General features: G+C 45.0%; 1 protein-coding gene across 1 annotated transcript; it reads right to left on the bottom strand.

Annotated features, from left to right (window-relative positions):
- Positions 1–6,927: 6,927 nt before the first annotated feature.
- On the bottom strand, positions 6,928–12,027 carry TMEM213 (transmembrane protein 213). The gene is made up of 3 exons (XM_052639243.1): positions 11,883–12,027; positions 7,961–8,035; positions 6,928–7,097 (listed from the first exon to the last, which is right to left on the bottom strand). The coding sequence occupies exons 1-3, from the start codon at positions 12,025–12,027 to the stop codon at positions 6,928–6,930; spliced, it is 390 nt and encodes a 129-aa protein (XP_052495203.1).
- Between the last annotated feature and the right edge of the window lie 7,719 nt (positions 12,028–19,746).

Raw genomic sequence — 19,746 nt, 5'->3', positions numbered from 1 at the left:
GCTCTCTGGCATCATTGAAGCCAGGGTTCTGTCCCCCCCACAGAGACCAGGGAGGCGGGGGACAGAGGCCCTATCCTTCGTGATGATTAAATTTTAAAGGAATGGCTTTCAGGTTTTGAAGTGTAGGAGATACAGATGGATGGATGGATAGACAGCATCAATATAGAGACATCTCGATAGAGACATTGATCTAGATAGAGACATCTAGAAGGGACAGAGGAAGAATTCACAACTAAGCCCTTTTCAATAAATGCTCTAAGTATGGTCAAGGCCTCTTGTCAGGCACTGCCTGGAAGAAACAGCAGGTTCTCTGGCAGCCTTGAGCTTTCTCAGACAGGCACTTTAAAGGGGGCTATGCATTGGAGAAGGAAATGGCAACCCGCTCCAGTGTTCTCGGCTGGAGAATCCAGGGACGGTGGAGCCTCATGGGCTGCCGTCTATGGGGTCACATAGAGTCGGACACGACTGAAGTGGCTTAGCAGCAGCAGCAGCAGGGCCATCCTAGGGATGCAATCTTGAGCTGTTAGAAACTAGGTTAGTGTTTGATCAAGTCTTTAATATGGGGGGATGCGTTGGATAAAGTTATTTATGTCGAGAGTCTGTAGTTTGTATAGACCAAGTTGAGGCCTAGTTGAGAAGAAGGCTCAGAGAAGTTTGGTCAAGGGGAGAGAGAGTGTGTGTGTGTGTTTAATTTTTATTTTGACCATGCTGGGTCTTCGTTGCTGTATTCAGGTTTTGTCTAATTGCAGAAAGCTACTCTTCATTGCAGTGCATGGGCTGTTAATTGCAGTGGTTTCTTTTGTTGCAGAGCCCAGGCTTTGGAGTGTGCGTGAGCTCAGTAGTTGCAGTTCGAAGGCTTAGTTGCCCCGAGTCATGTGGAATCTTACTGGAGCAGGCATCGAACCTATGTCCCCTGCACTGGCAGGTGGATTCTTTTTATATATGTATAATTTATTTATTTTTAATTGGAGGATATTTCCTTTACATTCTTGTGCTGGTTTCCACTATACATCAACATGAATCAGCCATAGGTATACATATGTCCCCTCCCTCTTGAACCTCCATCCCACACCTCTAGGTTGTCACAGAGCACCAGATTGAGCTCCCTGCATCATACAGCGAGTCCCCACTGGCTATCTGTTTTACATATTGTAGCGTATATGTTTCAATGCTGCTCTCTCAATTTGTCCGACATCCCCAGTGTCTCTGCAAGTCTGTTCTCCATGTCTTTTTGTCTCTCTATTGCCGCCCTACAAATAGATTAACCAGTACCATTTTCCTAGATTCCATATATATGCATTAATATATGATATTTGTTTTTCTCTTTGTGACTCGACTTTCTGTATGACGGACTCTAAGTTCATTCCCCTCACTAGAGTTGACTCAAATTTGTTCCTTTTTATGGCTGAGTAATATTCCATTGTATATGTGTATCACAGCTTCTTTATTCATTCAGCTGTTGATGGACATCTAGGTTGCTTCCATGTCCTGGCTATTGTAAATAGTGCTGTGGTGAACACTGGGTTATATGTGTCTTTTAAAATTGTGGTTTTCTCAGGGTATGTGCCCAGTAATGGGATTGCTGTGTCATATGGCAGTTTTATTACTAGTTTTTAAAGAAATCTCCATACTGTTCTTCATAGTGGCTGTACCAATTTACATTCCCACCAAGTGTGGGAAGGTTCCCTTTTCTCCCTTAAGGGGAGAGAAAGTCTTTGTCACAGTGCTACCCTGGAGGTGAGCACAGGCCACTGAGGGAGGTTATACATGTGTGCATGTATATGTGTGTGTATATGTGTGTGTGTTGAGAGAGGAGAGGATAACTTGATTTGGAAGACCAATCCCGATAAACCCAATGAATCCAATCAGCAGAGGGAGAAGGGAGGGAAGAGCAAGAGCAGGTACCGGTTTATGAGACCTGAAATGTACATAATTAGAGTGCCCTCATCACAGCAGATGGTGATGCAGCCATGAAATTAAAAGACACTTACTCCTTGAAAGGAAAGTTATGACCAACCTAGATAGCATATTCAAAAGCAGAGATATTACTTTGCCAACTAAGGTCTGTCTAGTCAAAGCTATGGTTTTTCCTGTGGTCATGTATAGATGTGAGAGTTGGACTGTGAAGAAGGCTGAGCGCCGAAGAATTGATGCTTTTGAACTGTGGTGTTGCAGAAGACTCTTGAGAGTCCCATGGACTGCAAGGAGATCCAGCCAGTCCATTCTGAAGGAGATCAACCCTGGGATTTCTTTGGAAGGAATGATGCTAAAGCTGAAGCTCCAGTACTTTGGCCACCTCATGTGAAGAGTTGACTCATTGGAAAAGACTCTGATGCTGGGAGGGATTGGGGGCAGGAGGAAAAGGGACGACAGAGGATGAGATGGCTGGATGGCATCACTGACTTGATGGACATAAGTCTGAGTGAACTCCGGGAGTTGGTGATGGACAGGGAGGCCTGGCGTGCTGCAATTCATGGGGTCGCAAAGAGTTGGACACGACTGAGCGACTGAACTGAACTTCTAAAAAAAGATACAAAATAAGAAATACAAAACTAGATAGATGGTCTTGGAGAGGGGCAAACAAGAAAGAGGACCAGAAATTAAAGCTTTTGTTGTTGTTCAATTGCTAAGTTGTGTTCAACTCTTTGTGACCCCGTGAACTGCAGCACACCAGCCTTTCCTGTCCTTCACTATCTCCTGCAGTTTGCTCAAACTCATGCTCATTGAGTCAGTGATGCCATCCAACCATCTCATCCTCTGCCGCCCCCTTCTCCTCTTGCCCTCCATCTTTCCCAGCATCAGAGTCTTTTCCAATGAGTCGGCTCTTCACATCAGGTGGCCAAAATATTGGAGTTTCAGCTTCAGCAGTTTGATTTCCTTTAAAATTGACTGGTTTGATCTTCTTGCTGTCCAAGGGACTCTCAAAAGTCTTCTCTAGCACCATAGTTCAAAAGCATCAGTTCTTTGGTGCTCAGCCTCCATAATGGTCCAACTTTCACATCTACCCATGACTACTGGAAAAACCATAGCTTTAACTAGACGGACCTTTGTCAGCGAAATGATATCTCTGCTTTTTAATAGGCTGTCTAGGCTTGTCATAGTTTTTCTTCCAAGGAGCAAGCATCTTTTAATTTTGTGGCTGTAGTCACTGTCCACAGTGATTTTGGAGCCCAAGAAAAGAAAAAAAGTGTCACTGTTTGCACTTTTCCCCCATCTATTTGCCATGAAGTGATGGGACCAGATGCCATGTTCTTAATTTTTTGAATGTTGAGTCTTAAGCCAGCTTTTTCACTCTCCTCTTTCACTCTCATCAAGAGGCTCTTTAGTTCCTCTCTGCTTTCTGCCATTAGAGCAGTGTTATCTGCATATCTGAGGTTGTTGATATTTCTCCTGGCCACCTTGATTACAGCCTGGCATTTCATATAATGCACTCTACATATGAGTTAAATCAGCAGGGTGACAAAGCTTCTCTTGGTTCATGGCAAATCTGCCTCTTGGGAAGGGTATGTTTCAGACTGTGTGAACAAGAGTGAAGGCTTGCAGGATAGAGAGAGAGCTGAAATAATTCATAACTGGGTGTGTGTGAAGGATACAGAAGAGAAAAAGCTAGAGAAGATCCTATGGGTCAGGTAGAAATGTGGTGTGGGTAGTCACTGGAGGATTTTAGGCAGATGAGTGACTCAATTCCTTATTCATGGATTAGACAGATCACTCTGGAAAGAAGTACAGAGGATGGACTGCGTCAGGTAAGGTTGGTTGTAGACCCAGGGAGAGGTTGTCTGCACGGCCCTCCTGACATACACTGACGAAGACCCAGGAATGTCAGTGTATGTCCATATGTGACTTCAACACGGAAGTCAGGACTCTGACAGAAAGATGCATTCTTCATCAAAAACATTTTTAGACTGTTATTTAAGTTTAAAAATATGCTTTCATATATTTTTGTGGAAAAGAGGCCTAAGTTACCCTAAGACTTGTTTTTTATTAATCTTGCATGGCATAGTGTTTCATTTTAAATAGAAAAATCATATATTTGGTTTATTTATCTTTGGGTATCATGCATCTAAAAAGGAATAGATTTAAAAAGTCAGATAATTGTGCACACCTTAATGTTTAAAGATTCTATTTTTGCATAGGATATTGATATAGAAATGCCCCAAACTGGATATGCCCTGTGTTACACAGTCTGTAGTGGTGCTGAGGACCACACTGATCCCTAAGGACAAAGTTTTTTAAATGAAAAGTACATCTACTGTGAGGCAGGTCCTGCTGGTTGTCACAGGAAATTCTTAGATGGACATCAATCCCTGGTTTTCCCTCTCAGGTGTTCCTTTAAAATTTCCTGACAAGTCTTTGCTTTTCTAGAATAAAGACACTCCATGTTGAAGGTAGATCTGAGAGTTAGCATCTGGGTCACATAACCGCCAGATGATATAACCATCTTTCTTTCCAGTCTCAAAGAAAAGAGTGATTGTTTGGATCTGATCTAGCCTTCCTTCCTGGAGAAGGAAATGGCAATCCACTCCAGTACTATTGCCTGGAAAATCCCATGGACAGAGGAGCCTGGTAGGCTACAGTCCATGGGGTCGCAAAGAGTCGGACACGACTGAGCGACTTCACTTTAGCCTTCCTTTTGTGAAAGAAAAGCAAGTCACAGAATGCCTGCATTTCACTGAGACAGTGGCAGCAACTACATGTCATTCTTTTCAGTGTAGGCTAAGCGTCTACTCGTCTCAGACGCCAACTGGTGCTCTGACTCTCCCCTCTTTGAAGCAGCAAATGCAGTCTGGCCACTGAGGTCCACACGTGCATGAAAGAGATGAGAGCCCCGCTGCTCTGGTTGCAAGGAAGAGCCTCCCACCCACCCACTTACACGCAGAACCTCAAATAGCTTCCTGAGCTTTTGTAATCCGGTTTGCATATACATGTTTGGTCCAGTTCTTACATTCTCCAATTAGAAGGTTGATCCTCAGCAAGGCAGCGTGAGTCAATTCTGTTCATGTTTGCCAGAAATAAATCTTAATCTCCCTTCTTTCTTTTTTCTTTTTGAGACAGTGCTCTTTCATTATTGCACACTGATTTATTTTAAAAATATTTGCAGATATGAAAGCAAAGTTAGTTTCACACTGAATCTTTTCATCTTGAAAGAATTAAACCATCATGTATGGTGGAGACTCCTTGAATTTCTAAAAAAGTGAAGCACCACCCATGTGTACGTCCATGATGTAGCTCGGGCATTTATAGATACTTGTGTCCATATGATCAACACTCTGAAATAATAAATCCATCCTGTTTCACTGATTAAACAACTAAGATTCTGATACGATCTGGATCTTCAGAAGAGAGCAAACTGTGCTGGGCAATCCCTTCAGTTCGAGGAAATTTATTCAGACTTTCTGAAAGAGGAGTAGGGTGGCTTTGAATCATTTGAAAATATTTCTTCCCATTTCAGAGGCCTCTCACTTTTCCTTTTTGTATTATGATTATTTAGAGTTTATCCAATCTAAACACATATTTGCTGTCGAAGGGCAAATGTGTTTTATTAAAGAGTCACTTTCTTTCTTCTGATGACCCCACCCATCTCTCCTCCTGACTCCCACTGAAAGAGTTCACAGTGATGCTGACATCTGGGCCCTAAGTGATTGTCCCTAAGCTGGCCAGAGCCAAATGGCTCCTCCAGAGGTCAGTTTGGTCAACCAGCTCCAGAAAAATGGAGGTTCTGGATGCAGAGCGACGATCAGAAAATTTATTTAGGCCAGAAACTCATTTGTTTATTCATTCATTCATTCATTCATTGGACAAACATTAAGAAGAGCTTTTTATACCCCTGGAGCATGAGGAAGTACAAGCTGATTGTGAAGAGGCCTGCTGTTCACAGTGACTGTGCTCAGGGCACCACACAAGTGCCCGAAGACCACCAGCTCCTGGTCCCCAGAAGACAAGCCTAGAAGCTTGAAGGCAGAGCAAGCACTGGAGCTGCACTTTGAGGAATGGCCTTCGTTCTGGGGGTGGAGGTGGAAGACAGCCACCCCTGCAGAGGGAAGGGCAGCAAAGAAGTGGAAGATGTTGGGATGAGGGGAGGGACAAGCTAGGGGGTGGGAGGCAGATCCTGAAGGCAGTGAGAACAAACTGAAGTATTCCTGACGTGGTGGTGGGATGGGGTAATGAGGGCCAGACCTAGGGTGCTGGCAAGGAGAATGGACAGGCTCGACATGAGGACGTGGTGGGCAGGCTCGACATGAGGACATGCCAAAGGAAGAACAAGAGCCCAGGAAGCATTGGACGTGGGGCTAAGGAAGCTGCCAAGGTGGTTCTCACATTTTGAAATGGCAGTGATGCCCTTGACTGAAATAAGGGATAAAACACAACCACTTGTTTTTGGTGAGAAGGTTCTGAGTTTTGTTTTGAATGGGGTGACTATAAGACTGAAGTTTATGTTTCTTGTGTATCACATACCTGGAACGCAGAAGAAAACCATGGTCAAAATACAAGCAATTCCCCTCTCCCCACACAAAAATACAAGCAGAGGAGTCAATCAGGGAGATGTCAGATTATAAAGGACCCAAGTACATTTTGAAATTGGGTGTGTTGGCAGCACTGGTCTTGTCTTACTTGGATCCCTGTCTCCTTTCCTTTAAAAGTAACTGAAGGTTATGAGGGTAACAAGGCTTTGGGACTTCCCCAAAAGCCTTGTTGTCAGTGGTTAGGATGCCGAGCTTTCACTGCCAAGGCCCGGGCTTGATCCCTGGTCAGGGAACTAAGATTCCACCAGCCACCCAGTATGGCCAAAAAACAAAACAAAAAAACTCCAAACAAACAAAAAGGGGTGAACGGACTTTGAAATATTGGAAACCACATCAGCGCTCTCCCCTCCTGCTCTTACCCACAACTTGGTGATTGACATTCTTGGGCCTAGGATTCTAAGTCTCAGGCTTGCAAGTCCTTGGGCTCATCTGGAGTGAGCTTCATCAGTTTGTCCACACAGAGCAGGATGAGGGTGAGAAACAAGAGACTCCACCCAACAGCCGCCGCGATCCAGCCGTATTCATCTACTCCCGTGTGGCAACACCGGGCTGCTTGTGGGCAGAAGTCAGCGTCTGGCGGGGAAGAGAGGGCAAGAAGGACAGTGTCACCCCAGCCTCCCTTCCCCCCAGGCTATTCTCTGATATTCATAACATTAAGAGCAGTAATAACAGGATAGCACCATTTACTAAGGCACGCCCTGCACTGTGCTAAGAGCTCTACACACGTTCCCTTTATTCCTCACGAAGCAGATAGGCACAGTTATTCCTCCTGTTTGACATGCAGGAACTGCAGCTATCACCTGCCCAGGGGCACGAGATGGCAGAACTAGAACGCAAACCCACGTTTGTAGGAGTCCAAAGCCATGTTTGTAGCCTCTACATATTGCTGCCTGTTACTCTCCTTTGTTAGTGCCCAGAAGTAAGCACATGTGGTCATTCAATGGGGGCAGAATCAAGGAGCCAAACTTAGAATAAAGCAAACTTCCTATTAATTAGACACGCACCACAGTGGTTGTTTTATGAAGCACTAGGCTCCTTACCACTACAAGTCTTCAAGTGAAAGACGAACAGAAAAATGCGACAGGTACCAGAATGAAGCTCCTGCATTGGGCAGGAATTGGAATGGCTCATGTTTAGGATGTTTCCACTCCCAAACTTCTATAAGCATTCGAAGTCAGGGGGTGACTGCTGCTGTCCTGAGGATGGGCCATTAAAGCCAACTGCACCAAAGAGTGTGAGCTTACATGGGGACCATGGCCAAGACAGCTTTGTAGACGTGCCCTGCAGATGGTTCTGGGGCCGTGAACAAACCACACTGGGGTGCGAGAGGGCCAGGCAGGCGCTCAGCCACTCAATGCCAATGAACAGAAAGCAGGAGGCTTAAGTGTCCCTCCCTGATGAGCCCTGGGCTAGGGCAATTGCCAGGAGAAGCTTACTGGGGCACTGCTCCAGGGTCTCAAGATTCTCTGGATGGTGGACGGTCAAGGTTGAGTTGCTGCCGCTGCTTGCTTCTGAAAGAAAGGACAAATGACAATCTCAGGCAGTAGGAAAAGCCATTCTCAGGCATGGAGTTGGCAGTTTTTGTTGTGAATCAGTAGTGAGTATTATGACAGTATTATAGAAGTTCCAGTAGAGGTATGTTGAGATTTCATGCAGCAAAGTTCTGTTATAGCCTGAACTATGTCCCCCAAATGCGGTAGTGCTTTGTTATGGAAATAGGGCTTTAAAAGAGGCAATTAAGGTGAAATGGTTAAGTCAGTCCAGTGTGACTGGTGTCCTTGTGAGAGGAGGAAGAGGGACCGGGGATGGGAACTCATAGGGAAAAGACGATATGAAGACCCAGTGCAGAGTGGGGCAATCTGCAAGCAGAGGAGAGAGGCCTCGGGAGTAAACACAGCTGGTGACACAGATCTGGAGCCTCCAGATCTGTGAGAAAAGAGGCTTTGGTGGTTTCAGCCACCCAGGCTGTGGTATTTTGTTGGGCAGCAAACTCACACACTCCCCTTTTCCAACCACTTCCTATTCCCATTGAGATGCTTTTATCTTTATATCTCATCACCCTTCTGTCACCAAGGGCCTCTGTTTAAGCTGCTTTCTATGCAGATAAGTACATCTAAGAAGCGTTTTTTTTTTTCCCTAGCATATACTAACACAGTCACTTAAAAATCTGCCATGTTTTTTCATAACTAGCTTCAGTTTCCTTCAAAAACTTGAGCTAAACAACATCGAAGTCTGACCTTGATTCTTTATTTCTAATGATTATGATGTTAGTATTCGGAAAAAGCGTGTGAAAAACTAAACACCCAACAAGCAAGTTGAGAGGTTTCTAGCGTATACAGCACTTAGAATTATACAGCCCTTGATTAATAAACAAGGCACACAATGATAAAAAGGCACTTTAGCAGAAAATATCAGAGTCTGGGGAGTGGGGAGGGATTACAGAGATGAACATAAGGATCCCCAAGGGAGAGAAACCATGGGCTGTGTTCCCTCCCATCACTGAGAATAAGAAGATAGGCAATCTGGGTCCACTGTGTCCAATATGGTGGCCACAAACCAGAGTGGCTGTTTAAGTTTATTAAAATGAAATTAAATGAAAACTTCAGCTACTTGGTCATACTGCTGCTGGTGCTAAGTCGCTTCAGTTGTGTCCGACTCTGTGCGACCCCATAGATGGCAGCCCACCACGCTCCCCTGTCCCTGGGATTCTCCAGGCCAGAACACTGGAGTGGGTTGCCATTTCCTTCTCCAATGCATGAAAGTGAAAAGTGGAAGTGAAAGTGAATTCGCTCAGTTGTGTCTGACTCTTAGTGACCTCATGGACTGTAGCCCACCAGGCTCCTCCATCCATGGGGTTTTCCAGGCAAGAGTACAGGAGTGGGGTGCCATTGCCTTCTCCATACTAGCCGCTTGCAAAGTGCTCAATCATGTGGCTGGTGGCTGCCATGTTAGAAAGATAGCACAGACATGGAACCTTTCCACAATCAAAAAAGTTCTGTTAGAAACAAACTCACAGACTCAGAGAACAAACTCATGGTTTCTAGGGGGCAAGGATGTGGGGGAAGGGATAGTTAGGGAGTTGGGGATCTACACGTACACACTGCTATATTTAAAATGGATGGCCAATAAGGACCTACTGTGTAGCATAGGGAACTCTGCTCAGTGTCCTGTGGCAGCCTGGATGGAAGGGGAGTTTGGGGCAGGATGGATACATGTACACATATGGCCTAGTTTCTTTGCTATCCCCCTGAAACTATTACAACATTATTAATCAGCTATACTCCAATATAAAATAAAAAGTTAAAAAAAAGTTCTGTTAGACAGTGCTGATCTAGGTAGAGCAAGACCAAGAGAGCATTTGAAAGAATCTTTCTGGAAATTGTATGGCTGCTCAATCTGCTTCTTTGGCAATGACAGAAAAAAGTTTGGAAAATCTCCAGGCCCCACTGACTCTAGGTTAGCATGTCCTTCAAAGGTATTTGCTGTCACATAGCAAAATAACTTGGGAGGAGACTTCTTGATTAGCCAAAGCCATGAAATTTCTGCTCAGACTAATTTTACACTACCCCCTCCCCAGCCGCTCCAGTGTCCTGCTAAAATATAGTAACTAGCTTGATGCAATCTGATTGCTACTGTAAATTATTTACAGCTAAATGCCTCAGAGCTTGGTTTTTATTTGCTTTGGAAAAATTGATTCCTCCATGTTTTAATTTCCCTTGTTACCTGAATAACTTCCTTGACCCTGACTTTCATCTCCCCTCTACCTTAGTAGGGAAGTGGTCCTGGTCTAGAACTGGTATGTGGAAAAAAATCAAGTTATTGAAACACCAGTGGTAGGTTAACCCGTATAAAATCGCCATTTCTATAGGTCCAGAATTATTCAATATCAGACATTTTATATGGTTCAAATCAAATAACCTAGTATAAATTCTGAAGAACAGAAACATCACCCACCTCCCTCATAAGCAAAGCCAGCCAGGGACGTTTCCATTTGGAGTCACTTCCAAAGTAAAGGCTGCTGGAAGGATCTAGCTGTTCAGTGCAGTGAAATGGGTCAAGTGTTTGAGGCCTTCTCATAAGCAAGGCACCTCCAGGATAAACAGAAAACACTCTTACTCGGAGAGGGGTGATATTGGAAAAAGTAAAAGGAGCATGCTAACCTTTGTTGAGTGTTTGAAATGAAGTGAAAGTGTTAGTCATTCAGTCAGGTCTGACTCTTTTTGACCCCGTGGACTGTAGCCCACCAGGCTTCTCTGTCTGTGGAATTCTCCAGGCAAGAATACTGGAGTGGGTTGCCATTCCCTCCTCCAGGGGATCTTCCCGAACCAGGGACTGAACCTGGGTCTCCTGCATTGCAGGCGAATTCTTTACTGTCTGATCCACCAGGGAATCCCCGTTGGAGTGTTTACCACATGCTATTTTATTCAAAGGTCTTTTTGTGCAGTTACCCTATTTCATCTTTACAACAACTCTATATATAAGCACTATGATTATCTCCACATTAGATATGAGTGAACTGAAGCACAGGGAGGGTAAAGAATTTGCTTGAAATCACACAACTAGTCAGTTGTGGAAGCTAAAGTAGAGATGAGGCTCAGAGGCTTGAGAGCCCACCCTCTAAACCTCCCGAGGAGAGACTGTGAGGAGAGAGATGGATGCTGCCTGGCATGGGGGACCGTGAGGGTTGGCTTTGAGAGAGGGAGAATCTGCCAGGGAGCAGGGCAGGCTGTCCTGAGGAACCAGGTCAAAGCCAAAGGCAAAAGCCAAAGGCAAAAGCCAGGAGCATGAGAATGGGAGCGAGGTCCCTGATGTGCAGAGCCCAGCCTGGGAGGGCGCTTCCTAACACCCCCCTCGGCCTCCCTGAGAAAGTGGGGGTGATAATCCAACATCTCCTGAGCCGGGTGAGATGGGGGAAGTTTTAACAGCATACGGCAGCCTTGTGTGTTGAGGTTTGGTGAAAGTTGCAAAGGATGCCCGGGGTTAAGGGATGGACGGATGTCCTTAGGTGAGAGGAGGGCATGCAAAGGGAGGATGATAGCCACAAAATACAGAATTGCAACACAATTACCCTGGGCAGGTGCCACTGAGAAACAGCAGCCCAAAGATGCTGTTTTAGGTGCACCTTCCGTCTCTGATGGGAGGGACTCGTGCTAGCTCCCATCTTGGATTACTCTGGTCTTAGGTAAACCCGCATCCCACCCTACCCTCTCCAGCCTAATCCTTCAGATGAGAAAGCCCTGCTTCCTCTTTCCTTTGAGCAGGACCAACCCGAGCCAAGGAATCCTCCTCCTGCCTCCTTCTCTCCCCCACCCTCCCTCACTCTTCCCAGTGTGGCAAGAATAAAGCTCACGGTTCTACCTGCCAAGTAAACCGGATGGAAGGAGAGGAAGGCCAGGCCGAGGACCAGGGAGGCCCAGGGTGCCAGGTGGAGGCGCTTCATGCTGAGGAGAGAGGCTTCTGTGTGCACTGCCCCTGCAGAGGTGAGCTGAGGGCTGCCTGCCATGCACCCCGTGTGTGTCTCGTCCTGCGGGAGCTTGGAAGCAACGCTGGCAGAGGTGAATTTCTGCTCTGTGTTAGGGGGAGAGAGAGGGGGTGGAGCAAAGGGAGCTTGGGCTGTCACACCTGGCTTTCACCTCTCCAAGAGGGAAGCTGAGCTGTGTTGGCTGGGGGAGGAAGAGAGGGTAAATTTTGTGGTTCTTACTTAGCTTTCATTTTGTCCCTGCTGAGAAAAAAGAGGACAGGGGAGGCAATCTGGGCCCTGCTGGTTCCTTGAGGATGAGTTTGCTGTCTCTTTCACTTGCAAGCTTACGTCCTACATTCCCTAGTCCATCCTGTCCAATATTTTCTGAGCCCCTACCCTCTTGCTAGGGGCTTCCCTGGTGGCTCAGATGGTAAAAAATCTGCCTGCAATGCAGGAGACCAGGGTTTGATCCCTGGGTCGGGAAGATCCCCCGGAGAAGGGAATGGCAACCCACTCCAGTATTCATGCCTGGAGAATCCATGGGGTCACAAAGGGTCGGACACGACTGAGCAACTATAACACACACACACACACACTCCCTTGCTAAAGTCTAGAAATGCATGTCCTCAAAGTGCCTTTTTACAAATATGCATCATTAAAGTACAGAGCAGTAGTTTAGAAAGGACCTGAGAAAGACAAAGCACTTTGCTTCTCAGCAGCCGTGGGCATCACCTGCTGCTGCATAAGGAAGATAACATTTGGGTTGGGTCTTGATGGACGACTAGGGTTTTGACAGGCAAAGAGGAGAAGGGGGCATCATAGGCAAAAGGGATGGGCAAGCAAAGCCCCAAGGGTAAGAGATGCTCAGAAGTCCACTGTGGCCAAGAGGCTGAGTGTCCCATGTGTCAGGCTCAGGGGCTGAATTGTCAAGAGACGAAAGGCAAGTTTTGTGAAGATATTGAACTGAGTAGTCATTTGACTGAGGGGGCTTCCCAGGTGGTGCTAGTGGTAAAGAACCTGTCTGCCAGTGCAAGAGAGACAGAAGAGATCTGGGTTCTCAGAATTGAGATATGTGTAACCCAGTGTTCATCACAGCACTGTTTACAATAGCTAGGACATGGAAGAGACCTAGATGTCCATTGGCTGATGAATGGATAAGAAAGCTGTGGTACATATACACAATGGAGTATTACTCATCCATTAAAAAGAATACATTTGAATCAGTTCTAATGAAGTAGATGAAACTGGAGCCTATTATACAGAGTGAGGTAAGTCAGAAAGAAAAACACCAGTACAGTATATTAACGCATATATATGGAATTTAGAAAGATGGTAATGATGACCCTATATGCAAGACAGTGAAAGAGACACAGATGTAAAGAACAGACTTTCGGACTCTGGGAGAAGGTGAAGGTGGGATGATTTGAAAGAATAGCATTGGAACATGTATATTACCATATGTGAAATAGATCGCCAGTCCAGGTTCAATGCATGAGACAGGGCGCTCAGGGCTGGTGCACTGGGATGACCCTGAGGGATGGGATGGGGAGGGAGGTGGGAGAGGGGTTCAGGATGGGGAACACATGTACACCCATGGCTGATTCATGTAAATGTATGGCAAAACCACTACAATATTGTAAAGTAGTTAGCCTCCAATTAAAGTAAACTAATTAATTAAAAAACAAAAAACAAAAAGAGATCTGGGTTCTGTCCCTGGGTCAGGAAGATCCCCTGGAGGAGGGCATGGCAGCCCACTCCAGTATTCTTGCCTGGAGAATCCCAAGGATAGAGAAGCCTGGTGGGTTAGAGGAGCCTAGTTGGCTATGGTCCGTAGGGTTGCAAAGAGCTGGACATGACTGAAACGACTTAGAAGGCACACACATGCAGTTGTTTGATTGAAGCACCACCTTCAGTCCAAGGCATTCATTGAAGGCCCACCATATATTTGAAAGGCATGATCCAAGGCATTTGAGACCCAAAGATGATTAAGATTCAATCCCTCCTCTTGATGCCTACTCACAGTGCAGCCATGAGGGCAGGCCGGAAGGAAAGAACTGGGAGGCTATGTGACAGGTCTCATTGCGGGTATCGTCCTGGGTGATGCGGATATAAGAGGGAGCAGGAAGTCTGCCTGAGAGGAGCAGGGAGAGAGTCACAGAGGAACTGACCTTTGGGCTGGGTATTGAAGTTCGCATGTGCAGGTGAGAGTAGATGGACCTCAAGTGAAAGGAATGACACCTACGTGGGAGAACTGTCTGTGTGTGCTGGCTGGCCGCCATGGTCTTGATATGGGCATTATGTTTCTATGCAAGCTTGGGTCTGGTTGAGAGAGTGAGGGATGAAATGCAGCTCGTTCCAAGCTCTGTGGCAGCATTACAAGAAAGAGGACCCCTCCCAGGGCTCTAGAGTGGGCTCTTGTCTAACACTCAGAAATGAATTGTTTGAGGAGACGCAAGTCTTGACAAAGCAAGACACTTTATTGGAGAGGGGTGCCCAGGCAGAGAGCAGCAAGGTAAGGGAAACCCAGGAGAATGGCTTTGCCACGTGGTTCACAGTCTCGGGTTTTATGGTGATGGGGTTAGTTTCAGGGCTGACTCTGGCCAGTCATTGTGCTTGGCCTGTAGTTGACTCTGGGTCCTTCCTGGGGGCTCAAGCAACTCTCAACCAAGATGGATTCCAGTGCTAGGGCTTCTGGGAGGTTGGCAGGGCACATCCTCTCCTCCCTCCTCCTTTTGCCTTCCCTCACTCCCGAATTCTCCCAGTTGGTTTCAGCACCTGCCTCATGTTCCTTATGAGACCTCCTGTTGTGAGATAACCATGCAAATCGTTATCATTGTGCCTGGCCAGGGCGGCTGGTTTTAATCAATGGCTCCCTACCAGGAGGACTTGTAAGCCATGGGCAAGCCCAGAATAAGGATGTCTAATTGTTATATATTGGGCTTCCCTGGTAGCTCAGCTGGTAAAGAATCCACCTGCAATGCAGGAGACTCTGGTTAGATTCCTGGGTCAGGAAGATCCCCTGGGGAAGGGATAGGCTACCCACTCCCGTGTTCTTGGGCTTCCCTGGTGGCTCAGATGGTAAAGAATCTGCCTGCAGTGCAGAGACCTGAGTTCAGTTCCTGGGTTGAGAAGATCCCCTGGAGAAGGGCACGGCACCCACTCCAGTGTTCTTGCCTGGAGAATCCCCACAGACAGAGGAGCCTGGTGGGCTCCATGAGGTCCCAAAGAGTTGGATACAACTGAGTGACTAAGCGCAGCACATTGTTATACATGAGACTGGAAGAGACACTTTTTTTCTAATCTACTCAAAGGTACAAATTAATGGTGGCCCTCTACTCTTGGGTTTGGGAGCAGGGAGCAGAAGTGCCTTAGGAATGTTTATCTTCAGGCAGTGTACCAAAGTCCAGTTTAGACCTACCACTCATTTGACTATTCAGCAATTACCAAGCAGCTGCTGTATCCAGGCCCTTGGGAGTGGGGATTAGCGGGTGGGGGTCTGATGTGGGTAAGGCCACATAGCCCCTGTCCTCAAGAAGCTCAGGGTCCAATGAGGAAGATGGATGAACAGTGACAACACAATGAAATAAGTGTAGTGAGGAGGGTTGGGGCCTTGAGGATTCAGAAAACATTTTACAAGGGAAGTGGCACTTTGACCTGAAACTTAAGAGATGTGTGGTTTGCCAGGCACAGGAGAAGGGACCAGTGTGTGCTTGGCCTCTGAGGCATGACTGTGTGCCTCTTGTTTGGGGAGTAATTATTGTCCTCGGGGTATGGGCTGGGTCACTGTGTATCTGGTTAGACTGAGAACAGATTGTAAGCAGGCCTACATGCCAGACTGAGGAAATTGTCTATCATATATTCGGGGCACCTATAAGGAACTTGTAGACAGGGCCACCTTTGTATTTCAGAAAAAATACAGGATAAAGGGCGGGTCTGGGTTCAGAGAGATTATCCAAGAAGCTGTTGCAGAAATCCCAGACAGACAGCAAAAGACACAGACACACACACATATACATGTGTTTGTATATCCCCTTTATGAATAACAGGCTTGTCGTGGTGAAGGGACTTGTATAACTCAATGAAGCTATGAGCCATGCCGTACAGGGCCACCCAAGAGGGACTGGTCACAGTGCAGAGTTCTGACAAAATGTGGTTCACTGGAGGAGGGAATGGCAAGTCACTCCAGTATTCTTGCCACGAGAACCCCATGAACAGTATGAAATGGCAAAAAGATGGCACTACAAGATGAGCCCCCCAGGGAAGAGCAGAGGGCAATTACAAATAGTGCCAAAAAGAACGAAGTGGCTGGGCCAAAGCAGAAATGATGCTCAGTTGTGGATGTGTCTGGTGGTGAAAGGAATGTCTGATGCTGTAAAGAACAGTATTGCATAGGAACCTGGAATAGTAGGTCCATGAATCAAGGTAAGTTGGATGTGGTCAAGCAGGAGATGGCAAGGGTGAACATCAACATTTTAGGAATCAGTGAACTAAAATGGACAGGAATGGGTGAATTTAACTCAGATGACCATTCTATATACTACTGTGGGCAAGAATCCCTTAGAAAAAGTGGAGTAGCTAGCATTGTCAACAAAATAGTCTGAAATTCAGTACTTGGGTACAATCTCAAACCAACAGAATGATCTCAGTTCATTTCCGGGGCAAACCATTCAATATCATAATAATACAAGTCTATGCCCCAACCACTAATGCTGAAGCAGCTGAAGTTGACCAGTTCTATGAAGACCTACAAGACCTTCTAGAACTAACACCAGAAAAAAGGGGTCCTTTTCATCATAGGGGGCTGGAATGCAAAGTACTCAAAAGATACCTGGAGTAACAGCTAAGTTTGGCCTTGAAATACAAAATGAAACAGAGCAAAGGCTAATAGAGTTTTTTTCAAGAGAATGCTCTTCCAACAACACAAGAGATGTCTCTACACACAGACGTCAACAAATGGTCAGTATCAAAATCAGATTGATTATATTCTTTGCAGCCGAAGAAGAAGCTCTATACAGTCAGCAAAAACAAGACTTGGAGCCAACTGTGGCTAAGATCATGAAATCCTCATTGCAAAATTCAGACTTAAATTGAAGAAAGTAGAGAAAAACCACTAGACCATTCAGGTATGACCTAAATAAAATCCCTTATGATTATACAGTGGAAGTGACAAACAGATTCAATGGATTAGATCTGATAGAAAGAGTGCCTGAAGAACTATGGATGGAGGTTCATGACATTGTACAGGAGGCAGTGATCAAGACCATCCCCAAGAAAAAGAAATGAAAAAGGGCAAAATGGTTATCTGAGGAGGCCTCACAAATAGCTGAGAAAAGAAGAGAAGCTAAAGGCAAAAGCAAAAGGGAAAGATATATCCAACTGAATGCAGAGTTCCAGAGAATAGCTAGGAGAGATAAGAAAGCCTTCTTAAGTGATCAGTACAACAAATTAGAGGAAAACACTTGAATGGGAAAGACTAGAGATCTCTTCAAGAAAATTGGAGCTATCAAGGGAACATTTCATGCAAAGATGGGCATGATAAAGAACAGAAACAGCAAGGAGCTAACAGAGGCAGAAGAGATTAAGAAGAGGTGGCAAGAATACACAGAACTGTACAAAAAATGTCTTCAAGACCCAGATAACCTCGATGGTGTGGTCACACACCTAGAGCCAGACATCCTGGAGTGTGAAGTCAAGTGGGCCTTAGGTAGCATTACTACCAACAAAGTTAGTGGAGGTGATGGAATTCCCCTGAGCTATTTCAAATTGTAAAAGATGATGGTGTTAAAGTGCTGCACTCAACATGCCAGCAAATTTGGAAAACCCAGCAGTGGCTTCAGAACTGGGAAAGGTCAGTTTTCATTTCCAGTCCCAAAGAAGGGCAATGCCAAAGAATGTTCAAACTACCACACAATTGCAATCATTTCACATGCTAGCAAGATTATGCTCCAAATCCTTCAAGTTAGGCTTCACATGGCAGTATGTGAACCGAGAACTTCCAGATGTACAAACTGGGTTTAGAAAAGGCAAAGGAACCAGAGAGATGCTCTTGATACCGTTTTCCCCTTGGGTCCCCACAGAGATGACATCACTTAAGAGATTGAGCACTTTCTTAGATTTTTTTTTCCTCTCATCTTTTGATCTCTGTTCTCGACACTTCTCTCCAGTACACCCTGCTGTGAGTTTCACAGATTAGAGCTGGTTTATTTAACAGGCACTGAAGATGACAGCAATATGTGGGGACTATGGGATTCTCAAGGGTCCTGAAAATGTTTGAGACCTGAAAAAATGTTCTCTGATCCAAAATATGAACAACAGCAGCAACAACCAAATCTTTTCCAGCAAAAACATTTATTTCAGGAATTCCTGGTGATCAGTGGTTAGGACTCGGGGCTTCCACTGCAGGGGGCAGCTAAGATCCCGAGTGCTGTGGCAAGTCCAAAAAAAAAGAAAAAAAATTATTTCAAAAGCAAAGTTATATAATTTATTTCAAACATTTAAATGGAAATAGTTTAATGTAGGATGTTGTGTGCATTCTAATATGTTTGATATGAGCAGAACATGTCCATCCAAAATGGTCAGAGCCTGGGACATAGATTTAAATCAGCCCTGGATGGGACTGTTGTGATGAGAGTTTGAAAAGCACACACCCATCAACTTAGATGCATCATATTAGATGCATTAACTTAGACAGCATCATATCAAGTCATACAACAGAAACTAATTAAATAAAGGGGATGGCAATGACCCCCCCTTTTTTTAAACACATTTTTAGTTTATTTGGGCCTGTCTTAGAACAGGTGTTTGCAAGTCAATTTTAAAATCAAACATTCTCTTATCAATAGATGAAAGGATTTTATTATCCTAAAATAGGATGGACTTGACTGGTCTCTGATAGCTCATTATTTCCCCAAAGAAGGGCTGTGTGGTCACTGTTTTATAAGGGTCACCATTATTAGCTGTCTTTCATTTTAACACGTCTATAAATAGTAAATCCATGCAGTAGGTTACCTTGCCTCATCTTTCATTTTACATCAGGTTTGCTTTGGAAACTATACCAGGAAGTTGCATTGCTCAAAGCTAGACATTCTGCAGGAAGTTTCTCAAGACTTTTTTTTTTTCTCCCGTGGTTGAGATGGGTGTTTGGTTACACGAACTTTAAAGTCCAGGCTAACGTACTTGTGACCAAGCTCCAAGTTGGGGTTGGGGTGACCTAGAGGATTGGGTTCCAGGACCCTTGCTGCCTCCAATTTTATCTGTTTTCCTTGATACAATTTCATTTGAAAAAGAGAAGAAGGGGAAAAATGTTTCCTGTACTAAATGATTAAAACAGGATTCTCTGGCCTGGAATGGTCTCTGTGTTTGGGAAGGATATTTTATGTTGAGAGAACTTCCTTTGTGATTATATACATACATACATATATATATATGTGTATATATATATATATATAATTTATTTTATTGAAGTATAGTTCATTTCTGCTATACAGCAAAATGATTCAGTTGTACATATATACATTCTTTTTCTTATTCTTTCTTACTATGGTTTATCACAGGATATTGAATATAGTTCCCTGTGCTGTATGGTAGGGCTTTGTTTGTATATTTTATATATAACAGTTTGCCTTTGCTAATCCCAAACTCCAAATCCATCCCTCCCTAGGCCCCCTTGTGATTCTGATTGGCCCCTCTAACTGCCCCTCCATCTCTGGCAAGAGACCACTGACTTTGAACTTGGGGCTTTCATTTCTGCTTCATCCACTC

This window comes from Budorcas taxicolor, chromosome 4 (assembly GCF_023091745.1).
Source record: "Budorcas taxicolor isolate Tak-1 chromosome 4, Takin1.1, whole genome shotgun sequence".
Taxonomy (NCBI): domain Eukaryota; kingdom Metazoa; phylum Chordata; class Mammalia; order Artiodactyla; family Bovidae; genus Budorcas; species Budorcas taxicolor.
The sequence above is the reverse complement of the archived record's forward strand: the minus strand, read 5'-3'. Positions and strand labels throughout refer to the sequence as shown.